The 12,500-nt window shown below is 34.5% G+C and overlaps 1 protein-coding gene across 1 annotated transcript; it reads right to left on the reverse strand.

Moving 5' to 3' along the window:
- Positions 1-972: 972 nt before the first annotated feature.
- On the reverse strand, positions 973-3,751 carry LOC137631257 (uncharacterized). The gene is made up of 4 exons (XM_068363043.1): positions 3,711-3,751; positions 2,003-2,435; positions 1,399-1,515; positions 973-1,101 (listed from the first exon to the last, which is right to left on the reverse strand). Exons 1-4 carry the CDS (start codon positions 3,749-3,751, stop codon positions 973-975), a joined length of 720 nt encoding a protein of 239 aa, XP_068219144.1.
- Positions 3,752-12,500: the final 8,749 nt, after the last annotated feature.

A 12,500-nucleotide genomic window follows, 5' to 3' on the forward strand; every position in this document is an offset into this window, starting at 1 on the left:
ACCGAATGATTCGAGTGTGACTGCAGTGTTGCCAAATTTCATTTCTATTCTCAGAGAAATATAAATAGAATGTGAATGATATATATGTACGTATGTATATAATAATAATAATAATAATAATAATAATAATAATAATAATAATAATAACAGGAAACCTATAGAATACATAATTTCAAAAACATAAACGTAAGATTTTGTTTTTTAAACTTGAAATTTTTGGTCAGACCACTCTCTCTCTCTCTCTCTCTCTCTCTCTCTCTCTCTCTCTCTCTCTCTCTCTCTCTCTCTCTCTCTTGTTGCATATAGTTTCTGTGGTTTGTGTGTGAGTGAGACCCTGGAGAGTCACTACCCTAAATGCTGATAGCTGACCCCGAGTCTCGCTGACAGTGTGACTAACCGACCCCTCTCTCAGCAAGGTGTCAGCCAGGGTTGTCACTGCTCGCAGTTTGACAGTCTCTAAACAGTTTGACTGAGACAGTTTTTGATACTGTTGCAGTTTGGAAAGTGTATGTTAACTTATACAAAATACATTCGGACTCGATAACAAAATCTATCCTGAATGATGGAAGAGGCGGGAAAATGTTTTTCTGTGTGTATACACAATATGGTCTCTAGAACTTGGGGGATGGATGCGCTTTCTCTATCTCTCTCTCTCTCTCTCTCTCTCTCTCTCTCTCTCTCTCTCTCTCTCTCTCTCCAGCTTTCAAAGGTTAACTAATAGATAAATGAAATCATGTGTGTGTTGGCGACGGTGCAAGGAGTCTAGTCCGTAGCAAGGCGGTGGCTCAGTTTGGGTTCATAAGTGAGACTACTGATTATTTAGATGCAATCACGAGATTGTCTGTTATTTCCAAGCAACCGAGACTCTTTCAATTGCTTGCACGACGTTTAATCAATTAAATTATCAAACAGGATTTCACACAAATGGTTCCGAGACTCAGAAGAATCTGAGTAACATGTTGGCAGAAGAGGTCATGTGATCTTGGGTTCATAAAGGCACTCAAGTTCGCATAACTGAGACTTTGACTTCAATTTAACACGAGTAGTTATCATATTATTCTTTTCTTGGGGCAACATTAGCCGAAAATTGATAGGTTTTACCTACACGTAATATATAAATAATTCAGGAATTACCTATTGTATTGTATTCGTTACTTACATAAGTTGGAATTTATGAAAATTAAAACGAAGTCAAACCCAATCGACTCGGCGGGAGGTTGACGGTAAGTAAAGGCGGGAAATTTCGGTTTATGACTATTCTAGAAACAAAAAGATCTAATAATATAAACAATTAAAACATTGAATAGTATGTGCGTGGAGAGAGAGAGAGAGAGAGAGAGAGAGAGAGAGAGAGAGAGAGATTCTATACATAATATATTCCCTATAATGGTAAACCACCTTCTTGGAAGAGCATCGCTTGTTGCCAAATGTAAGTTGAAGACCAAGCCCAGTATCAGTGTTAGAGGGAATTATATTGTCAGGAGAAAAAGTGGCAGCGCCGCTCATTAGAATAATCTGATGTGTGAAATATAAAATTTAAATTTTGTTCAATATGTATCTTTTATTTTTTAGTTTCATTACAGACACTGATTTCTCTAAACAAAATTACAGTTTTAAATATATTCCTGAATAGAAAAGAAACCACCTATCGATATGCAGTATATTGAAGCTACTCAAGAGTTATCATCGACCTTAAAGACAAGGGAATAGAGAAGGAAATCCTTCAACTGTCACATACGCCCTTCTGGCATTGAAGGAAACGAGCAAGTTCCCATAGACTTAGGAGAAGCTACTCTCTCTCTCTCTCTCTCTCTCTCTCTCTCTCTCTCTCTCTCTCTCTCTCTCTCTCTCTCTCTCTCTCTCTCTCTCTTCAAGACTAAAAATTCTCGTTTAACATTGAGGAGCGAATAATATATCTATTTCTCAGTCGATTATTGCATTCAGACCTTAGTTTAGGTAGGGAGAGAGAGAGATAATTACTATTATGAACTGCTACTATTACCACTAGTATCACTTTAAGACTAGTATCACTAATATTATAACTACTATCATTACTACTCTCACTGTTAGTATCAATACTACTATAACTAGTACTATTATTACTAGTATCACTACTAGTATAACTACTACTATTACTATTAGTATTACTACTACTATAACCACTACTATTATTACTAGTATCACTTCTATTATAACTACTAGTATCACTACTAGTATTGCTACTATCACTACTAGTATCACTACTACTATTACTACTAGTATCACTACTACTATAACTACTATTATTACTACTAGTATCACTACTACTATAACTACTAGTATCGCTACTACTATAACCACTATTATTACTATTAGTATCACTACTACTATAACTACTATTATTACTACTAGTATCACTACTACTATTACTACTAGTATGACTACTGCTATCACTGCTAGTATCGAGACTACTATAACTACTAGCATCACTACTACTATTACTTTAGCATCACTACTGCCAAAACTACCACTACTATTACTAGTAATGTAAATAAAGAAATTTTAGAGCCATTATTCTATCTTAAAAGACACCACATCTTTTCTTTCCATTAATCACGATGACATCTTCATTTCCATATAGGTAAGATTTGTATGTGTAAAAACCACATTCTTAGAGGGTGTAGTAGTGTAGTGTAGAGGGCACGTTACTCTCTCTCTCTCTCTCTCTCTCTCTCTCTCTCTCTCTCTGTCTGTCTCTCTCTCTCTCTCTCTCTCTCTCTCTCTCTCTCTCTCTCTCTCTCTCTCATGAAATGATTTAAGAATCATAATATTATGTAGGCGTTAATTTACAGATTTTGCCAAATTTGAAACATGACAGTCTCATGCATGAGGCCGAGCCTCCACTATAGGCCTAATGCTGAAATGTGTCCTATATGTGAATATCTATTTGTCGATTCTGTTACCTAATGATTTACAAGTATTTATTATGAAAGAAAGAAAGAAAGAAAAAAATCTAATGGTAAAACCAATTATTTACTCAAAAGATTCAAAATCAATTTTTGAATAGGAATATTCTTATTTGAACCAAAATGCTGTTGGATATAAGTATCGGGAACATCAATGACCACATCAAATATTTGATTATTCTGTCATTACTTTCATTCACGTAAAACTCTCTCTCTCTCTCTCTCTCTCTCTCTCTCTCTCTCTCTCTCTCGCGGAGTTTCATGAACAAATTAATAGAATTTTGAACGAAATTTTCTGGGAAACACTTAATTCAAATAAGCTGATTCGTTGTGATTAGATTTTCTCATTTTATTTCGTTTTGTACTGAAGTTTTAATCCTTGCTGAGACATGTTATTGAGGATCTCCTATTTCATTTTTAATATTTTCGATTTAAAACAGAGGCCGATAGGGGAAGAAGCTACCTTAAGGTAATAAAATCATAGAAAGCGATCATTGGATCATTGGTTTGTGTGTATGGTAATGACTTGAACGTATTTTGTGCATCAATTCAACCAGACGAATTTCTTTAGTGTATGTATATACTGTAAGTACTATGTCAGGTTATGATGAATTCAAGACGAACAACTGTATGGAATATAGGTGATATTTTGCTTAATCAATATAAAAGAATTCTTTTTGTTACGGCATTCTTTTCAATAAAGTACGAAAAAGGAGACATGCACATTTTATATAATTTTTCCTTTAGTCGTACAAAGAACAGTACGTCATTCCTACAGACAACTTTCCAAGGGTGGTTGCTCTCATTACCGCCTTACAGATACGGCTATGACGTTCTTCTTCTTCTTCCAATTTGCTTGAAAATTTCATTCAATGGTGTAGGTTGAAGTATTTAGGTGGGGTATGTCCTATCTCCTCTGCGTGTGGTGTTGGCGGGTGTAGGTTTAGGTGTAGGTGCTGTGTAGGAAGTTCTGGATATGTGTTTGGCCCGTTGGACTCAAGACCTGATAAATGTGATCTTTATATCTGACGGGAGAGGGGTGGGGAGGGGGGGGGGGGGAGGTTAATGCATTTTAGTGTCATGTTGGAGATTGCGAAATACCTTCGTGAAATTCTCACCTCATAAAATCATCTAATGGGAGCTGGTGACAGAGAAGAATGTAAGCCACTAAGAATTGTGTGTTGCATCGATAAACTTGTTATGTTCCAATAACTTAGTTGAATTTGAATTATAGTGAAAAATATACTTTTAAATATTGGATGTTGTAATTAATATTTAATTACGGATTAAAGAAAATATTCATGAACTTAAGACAAAATAGGAGACCTGTTATTTCAAATAGGGTTTAATAATACAGAGAGAGATAGAAGGAATAGCTGACGAACTCAGCAAAGGCAAAATGTCTCTTGAAAATCCAACAAGAGGATTTTTACACACACTGAAAAAAACTGACTTAAGAAACTACTGTTGCGAATTGGGTCTTAAAGGAATATGGAACTGCAATAAGGGACAACTAGTTGAACTTCTCTTGGAAAATTGTCGAAAAGAAGACGAGAGCTCTGCTGAACGTCCGGAAGAAGACCTGGACGAAACATTGCCGGGACTTCGAAAAGTGCTGACAGAAATTCAAGAAATTAAAGAAAGGCTTGCGATGAAGGAAATTGAAGTCGAAGATATATATGAGCAATTAAGGATATCTAAAGAAAAGTTAATGCTAGCAAACGAGAATATTTTCAAACTAAAGGAGGAAGTCAAGATTTTGCAAGAAGCTAGAGCTGCTGATCGGTGTGCAGAACGAGTAAGTACAATCCACAATGGGGATGGTGGTAAAGTTACCCTCCTTATTGGGGACTCAAACCTTCGATGCATCAGATCGAGTGACCTAAAAACAGACAGCAAAATTCGAACCATAAACGATGCAACCATCAATGCACTGGCTAGCTGGATAAATGATCAACTCGATTGGATTCCTGGAAATTGTATCATATATTGCGGAATCAAAGATATCATAAATAATTCATCGCCAACAAAAATTCTTGATAGTCTTGGTGTGGTAATCAGCGACTTGAGATCGAAGAAACAAGATATGAAAATCTATTTATGCAAACTGGTGCCATCGACGAAAGACGATGATCTTCAGGCAAGAATAAATGAATTTAATGATGAATTAGAAAAATGGAGTGCTACGACTAACATTAAAGTTATAGACAGTAGTGTATACTTTAAAATGGCAAATGGCAAAGTTGACGATATGTGTTATGATATAAAAGAAGTTGAAAACTCCGCGGGACTGATACTGAACAGACTTGGAGTAATTCGGCTATTGGAGTGTTTGGCATATAACTGTGAGGATTTTGAGCTGAATGACAGATGGCAGGAGATTAAGAGACAACAGAATTTGGTAAATTATGTTACTAATGAAATTGATGGTACAAGTGAAAAATATAATGAGGAATTTCTACCCTTATCACATAATGTTAGGCATAATATAAGTAAAATGAAGAGGACCCGATTTACTGCTAATGTTAGAAATGATAGAGATACTGCCTGTAGTAAAGAAAATGTTAAAAGATTTCCTAATATGGTTAATCGTAATAATTACTCTTACCCGGAATATAGTGATCATGAAGTATCTAGATATAAATATTATGGTTGTTATAATTGTGGGGAAATGAATCATAGGCAATCTCAGTGTAGATATGATTTTAGATTAAAATGCGAAATTTGTCATTTATACGGGCATAAAAAACGGTCATGCAATTATAGTTTAGAATGAATAATGGGTCATGAAGAGAGTGCCAGAGATGATAATGTAAGAGTAAAAACAAACTTCTTGCGTATAGATTACATGAATGTACAGTCTTTACTGAGTAAGAAAAACGAAGTTGAAATGTTTCTAAATGCTAATGATGTGGATATTTTGTGTTTAACCGAGACCTGGCTATCTTCAAATATTTCTGATTCGTTTATTGACTTTCCAAATTATTCTGTATACAGGTGTGATAAAGGCAAGGGAGGAGGCTGTTGTATTTATGCAAAAGATGGTCTTTCTGTTAAAGTATGTAACTTGAATTTACCCAGGATAGATGGTATAGAAGAGCTATGGCTTTCCATACAAAATCGTAAGTTTCCCTCGGTTATTGTTGGATGTTTATATAGACACCCCCATGCCTCAAATACTACTTATGATCATATTTTAGAATGCTTAAGAGCTGCTTGTTTAAAGAAAAAGCCCATATATGTACTGGGTGACCTAAATGATGACTTGTTGGTTAGCACAGCGAAAATAAACAACATTGTGAAAGTAACAAAGCTTAGGCAGCTAATAGAAAAACCTACACGAATTACTCCTACCTCGTCGACTTTATTAGATGTTTTAATTACGAATAAGCATGACAGTGTCTATAACATTGAAGTCAATCCCAGTCTAGTTGCAGACCATGAACACATTTCCTTTGTAGTTGATATTGAGAAACCAAAACGCAAACCAGTAATCATAACCTCCAGAAGTTTGAGAAATTATTCCCCGGAATGGTTGAGCAATATGTTATTAGAACAAACTCCTATTTTAAATCAAATTCTTAGTACGGATGACGTAAATATACAGATTAGAATTTTTAATGATACATTCAATTATTGTTTAGATATATGTGCCCCTGTTACCACTAAAGAAATAAAGCGACCAAGTGCTCCTTGGATTAAAGATGAGTTAAAATCAAAAATAGTTGAGAGAGATGCAGCTCAGAAGAGACTAAAAGAAGATAGGCAAAATGAAAATCTAAACACTGAATATAAAGAAAAGAAGAAAGAAGTAAGCGCTAATATACGGGTGGCTAGAGCTTTGTACTTTAAAGATGAAGTCAGGAAAAGTAAATCTATGAAAGATACTTGGAGAATAATAAATACTATGGTACCTAATAGAAGAAATGTTAAAGTCGAATTTGACAATCCAGAAACTGAAGCAGACCAGTTTAATAATTTTTTTGCCAATGTAGGAAAGAATACATACAAGAAAACACAAGAAATTCTCTGTAAATATAACACACTAAACCTGCAAACTACCCAAATAGAGGTCGACAATACTATTTACTTATTCAGACCACAGCCTGTGATTGTGGAAAAAGTAATATTAACGATTAAAAATTTGAGCAACAGTAATGCGTTTGGAGTAGATGGCATTCCCACTCGTTTTTTAAAGGATTCCCTTTTAATTATTGCTTTTTATGTTACGATCATTATCAATACGTCCATAGTAACTGGTGTGTACCCATCTGTTTGGAAACATCCTTTAGTTAACCCCTTTCATAAAAACGGAGATAAAGATGACCCAGGCAATTTTAGACCCGTTTCTATCTTACCAGTCCTGTCTAAAGTTATAGAAAAAATCGTAGCTGAACAGCTTATGGAACATCTCGAAGAAAACAAACTGTTATCTAATACACAGCATGGTTTTCGTAGAGGCTTATCCACAGAGACTGCGCTCATGAAGTTGACAGATGAAATATATAAGAATATTGACAATAAGAATATTTCCCTATTAATTTTATGTGATCTTTCAAAAGCTTTCGATAGCGTGAACCATACAGAGTTGTTGAAAGTATGCAAAGAACTCCATATTGATACTTTTTGGTTGGGTGATTACTTGCAAGATCGTTCTCAAGCTGTTAGACTAGGCAATGTCAAATCGAGGTTAGAGAAAGTTGAATATGGTGTACCTCAAGGGTCTGTGCTGGGCCCAATATTATTTTTGATATACGTTAATGATATGGCCAAATATATAAAGGACTGCTTTTTAATTCAGTATGCGGATGACTCCCAAGTTTTGCTCTCTGGTTCGCTAGAAAACTTGGAGGAGTTAATTGAAAGGGCAGAATTTATTTTATTAGAAATAAAAAAATACTTCTTAAGGAAAGGATTGCTAATGAATGCCAGTAAAACGCAATGCATGTTTATAGGTACTTCACAATACATGAGCAAGATTGACAATAATATAACAATTAGATGCGATGGTGAAGAGGTAAAGACTAGCAATTATGTAAAAAATCTAGGTTTGTATATGGACAAATGTATGACATTTAATCATCACATTGATGAAATAAGTAGAAAAGTGAGCGGTATCTTGATGTATATTAATAGAATAAAAGATCATTTTGATAACTCGACTAGAATAATAATAGTTCAAAGCCTAGCATTAAGTATAGTAAGTTATTGTATTAAAATCTGGGGAGGGACTAACGACGTATACTTAGAAAAAGCCCAGAAACTTGTAAATTTTGCTGCTCGGGTCGCGGTAAGGGGGGTTGAAAAATATGATCACATCACCCCAGTCCTCAAACAACTACAATGGTTAAAATTAAGAAATCAATATATTTATGAAATTTGTGTTTTTGTTTTTAAAGTTTTAAAAAAGGAATACCCAAGCTGGTTATATGATTTTTTAAATGTCGGTAATTGCAGGGATGCCTCAACTAGGCAAAATGATAACTTATATATACAAAGATACCGAACTGACTTCGGATCACGCTCTATGGTAATAAGGAGCCCATCAGCCTGGAACAAGCTGCCTCAAAATCTTAGGGACTGTTCAAGTGCTAACATTTTTAAAAGGAAACTTAAAGATTATCTTTTAAACAAACACTGTGAATAAGATAGATTTATTTTTTTCTATCCATTTTTATCACCGATGTTTTATGAGTTTTTAATTTTATGAAATTTTATGTTCATCTGATTGAAGTCACTATTTTCCTTAATTTATGAATGATACTAATTTATTGAAAATTTTAATCTGAAAGAGCAAATTACACCCTCTCAGTGTGTATAGGTTTTTAAAGTAATACTATTTTATATTTTAAGTATTATGTATCTTTTATGTAAAGCTATACATTAGAAATGGAACTTATATATAACTTAATGTTTTAATATATAGTTTTTTGTTTTAACAAAAGAATAACCATTGTAATAATGGAAATAAAGATTTTGACTTTTGACTTTGACTTTGACTCTCTCTCTCTCTCTCTCTCTCTCTCTCTCTCTCTCTCTCTCTCTCTCTCTCTCTCTCAAACAAACAAACAAACACACACAAAACCAACCAACAAAACAAACAAAAACCAGGCCATCAACCAACCAACCGAAACAAACCACACTAAACCGAATCAATACAAAACCTAACCAAACCAACTTAAAACAAAACTAAACCAAACAGAATACCCAAACTTAACCAAACTAAACCAAATCAAGCCATACCAAACCAAACCAACACTACAACCAAAACCAAACCAAACTCAAAGCAAGCCCAAAAAAACCCATATCAAACCAAACCAGACCAAACCCAAAACCAAACAGAAATCAAACCCAAATTTATTAAAAAAAACTGAAACCATAGCCAAAACCAAATAAAAACAAAACCAACCTAAATCAATTAATACCAAACCAAACCAAAACCACAGCCAAATTCAAAACTAATATGAAAACCAAACCAAACGTAATCCAACCCAACCCAACAAGAACCAAACTCATACCAAATCAAACCAAATTCAAACCAAACCAAACCAAACTGAAACAAAACAAACCAAAACCAAAATCATTACCCAACCAAACCAACCTCAAACCAATCCAAACTGAAACCAAACTAAAACAAAACTAAACAAAACCAAAACACCGAACTAAAACCAAACAAAGCCAAACTTTCTGCAAGTTTGAACTTTGGAAGTTCTACCGATTCAGCTGCACAGTTACAAAGATCATTTTACTACCATGCAATACGTGCAATGTATAATACATTAAAATGTATCATTTACAGGCTTAGCAAATAAGTAAAACTTGACCGCTAAAATTGACACGCCATCAACCGTCATCTGTTCAAATATCGTCCAATCGTTCCATGGAGTCCAATGAGCCGAAGTTAGCGAGTTATCTCTCCTTCTCCTCACTCACACATTCAAACCATGAAGTTGACGAATGTGCTTGATTATGGAATAAGATTTCCGTACAGGTTTTATCTCTAAAAATAATTTCATCTCAATTTTGATATAACAAGGGATCATGAATATTTCATTGGACTATTATCAACACTAAAGACTAAAGCTGAGACGGTTTGTAGTGAGGACTGATAAGATGTGTGAGAGAGAGCAATGGAAAGTAACAATCGTGAAATATCAAGAGATCAGTTTAGGGAAATATTTGAAACATGAACTATTTTATCTATATACTTCTGTCTTTAAAATGTTTTGGTAAAATGATATCATTAATGTAGAATTGAAAACTTTGCATGGAAAACATGATAACATTTCTTTGTAGGTCTAAAGCCAGCCTGACACTTGCACGAATTTGTGGCACGCATTGGCACGCCTTTTGTCATGAAATGTTGTGAACGATGCGGGAACTGGCGTGAACGTGTCGTGAACGGTGCGTGGCATGCGTGCCATGCGTGGCGAGAATTTTGAAATGTTCAAAATTTGTATATATATATATATATATATATATATATATATATATATATATATATATATATATATATATATATATATATATGACCTGACTAAGTCCTTTCTTCAGAAGTGTACAAGAAGCGACTTTCTTTTGGTTAAGACTTCCTGGTAGTGCGAAGCAATGTTAGAGAGCAAGCAGTGTTTTAATTCGCCCTTTGCAAAGAATGAAGGAAAGAAGGTAAGCATTACATCTGCTTTGATGCAAAGACAGGAGTGCGACATGATCTCAATCGACTAATTGAACTTGAAATAGACAATGTTAAAAAGACTGCAAAAGATTCTTGTCTGCTTGAAAAGTATATATCATGAAAATAACAGTGGAAGACACACCAGTAAAAAAAAAAAAAAAAAAAAAAAAAAAAAAAAAAAAAAAAAAAAAAAACCATTGAATAAGGGTAAGTGCCTTCGTTGTATTGAGCTCAATATTTATTTGAAACCTTTCAATCAATTTGCATTGCAAATGGACACGGTAGGCCGGCAATCTCACTCCTAAAGAAGTACATATTCCTAAACGATGTTATGTTTTCATTGTAAAGGTTTCTGGGTCAGAACTGAATTTTCTTATTTCAATGAGAATCAAATATAGAAATAATGATATTGTTCCTCACGAGGAGGAGGAAATAGAAACGTCACTTTGAAGGGAGGAAAGCATTTGGGGAAGAGATAAAAACGAAACAGCCAATTAAATGGTCCTAATTGTATTATTTAGATCTCTTTGTTGTTGATCAAATCTTATATCATCATTCTTCTTTCTACATAAAACTGATCTTGTTACATGTTTCCATCAGGAACTAATAAAGTTATAATAAGACGTTTTGTAAGCTAGTTTGTATTTGTTTCCTTTATCAGGTCCCGTCATTACCGAATTCAAGCTGTAGGACCCCCTCTCTTATCCCTAAACGCATTTAAAAAAAAATATCCAGAGGAGCATTGCACCTAACCAATTGAAAATATCACGGTAGTTTACTGCAGTAACTTTATGGTTGTGGTGGTCTATTGGAAACGTCCCTGCCTGTCGTTCTGCCGGACGGAATATTGAGTCACGCTCAAGTTCGATAGTTTCTTATAGCGTCTACAACGTCACCATACTTGTAAGCTAAGGATAGGTCGTCTGGGAAAGCCTATAGGTCTACTTGCTGATTCATCAATAGCCACTAACTGGCCCTCCACGGTTTTAGTTTGGGTTGAGAAAGGGCTTGTGTGATAATCATACGTCGTAGGTAGTACGTTTGCCAGGGCACCAGCCACCATTGAGATACTACTGCTAGAGAGTTATTCAGTCCTTTGACATGGCCACACTGGATCCTTCACTCTAGTTATTTCTTATTTTTCCTTTGCATACAAATACTCCGAAGTTAGGCTTATTTTTTTTCGCACATTCTCCCTTGTCCTCATACACCTGTCAACACTGAGATTTCCAAACAACGCCGTAATAGTTCAGTGGCTACTTCACTCTTGGCAAGGGTAGAAGAGACACTTTACCTATGGTAAGTAGTTCTTCTAGAAGGACACTGCAAATAAAACCATTGTTCTATAATCTTGGGTAATGCCATAACCTATAGTTTTATAGGCTCTTTGACCTCTATTTGAAGGTGTCTTTAATCTAGCACTAGAGGATCGTTGGCCTCTATTTGAAGGTGCATTACCGCTAGCATAAAAGTTCTTTGACCTCGATTTGAGGAACCTTGCCTCTTGCATTAGAGGCTCTTTGACCTTTATTTTGAGGTGCCTTACCTATGGCATTAGAGGCTCTTTAAGCTCTTTTTTTTTTTTTTTTTTTTTTTGAGGGGTTGTACTTCTAGCATTATAGGTTCTTTAACCTCTATTTTGAGAGTCCAAGTAGTTATACGTCTGGCAGTGGCGCTGAGCATGACCGTAAGTGTATTTATATGATATATATATATATATATATATATATATATATATATATATATATATATATATATATATATATATATATATACATATATATATATATATATATATATATATATATATATATATATATATATATATATATATACATATGTAGCCAGACACTTGCTCTTTATTATTCAGGAGTGATATA

Source organism: Palaemon carinicauda, chromosome 3 (assembly GCF_036898095.1).
Source record: "Palaemon carinicauda isolate YSFRI2023 chromosome 3, ASM3689809v2, whole genome shotgun sequence".
Lineage (NCBI taxonomy): Eukaryota > Metazoa > Arthropoda > Malacostraca > Decapoda > Palaemonidae > Palaemon > Palaemon carinicauda.

Excerpts from the sequence above, each read along its gene's own strand:
- LOC137631257 (XM_068363043.1), bottom strand. The coding sequence starts at position 3,751 with ATGAGAGCAACCACCCTTGGAAAGTTGTCTGTAGGAATGAC. Across the intron at positions 1,516-2,002 it reads GTCTTAAAGTGATACTAGTG|ATTATTCTAATGAGCGGCGC; the intron begins GTAATAGTAGCA and ends TTCACACATCAG. Across the intron at positions 1,102-1,398 it reads AGCGATGCTCTTCCAAGAAG|GTAAAACCTATCAATTTTCG; the intron begins GTGGTTTACCAT and ends TATTACGTGTAG.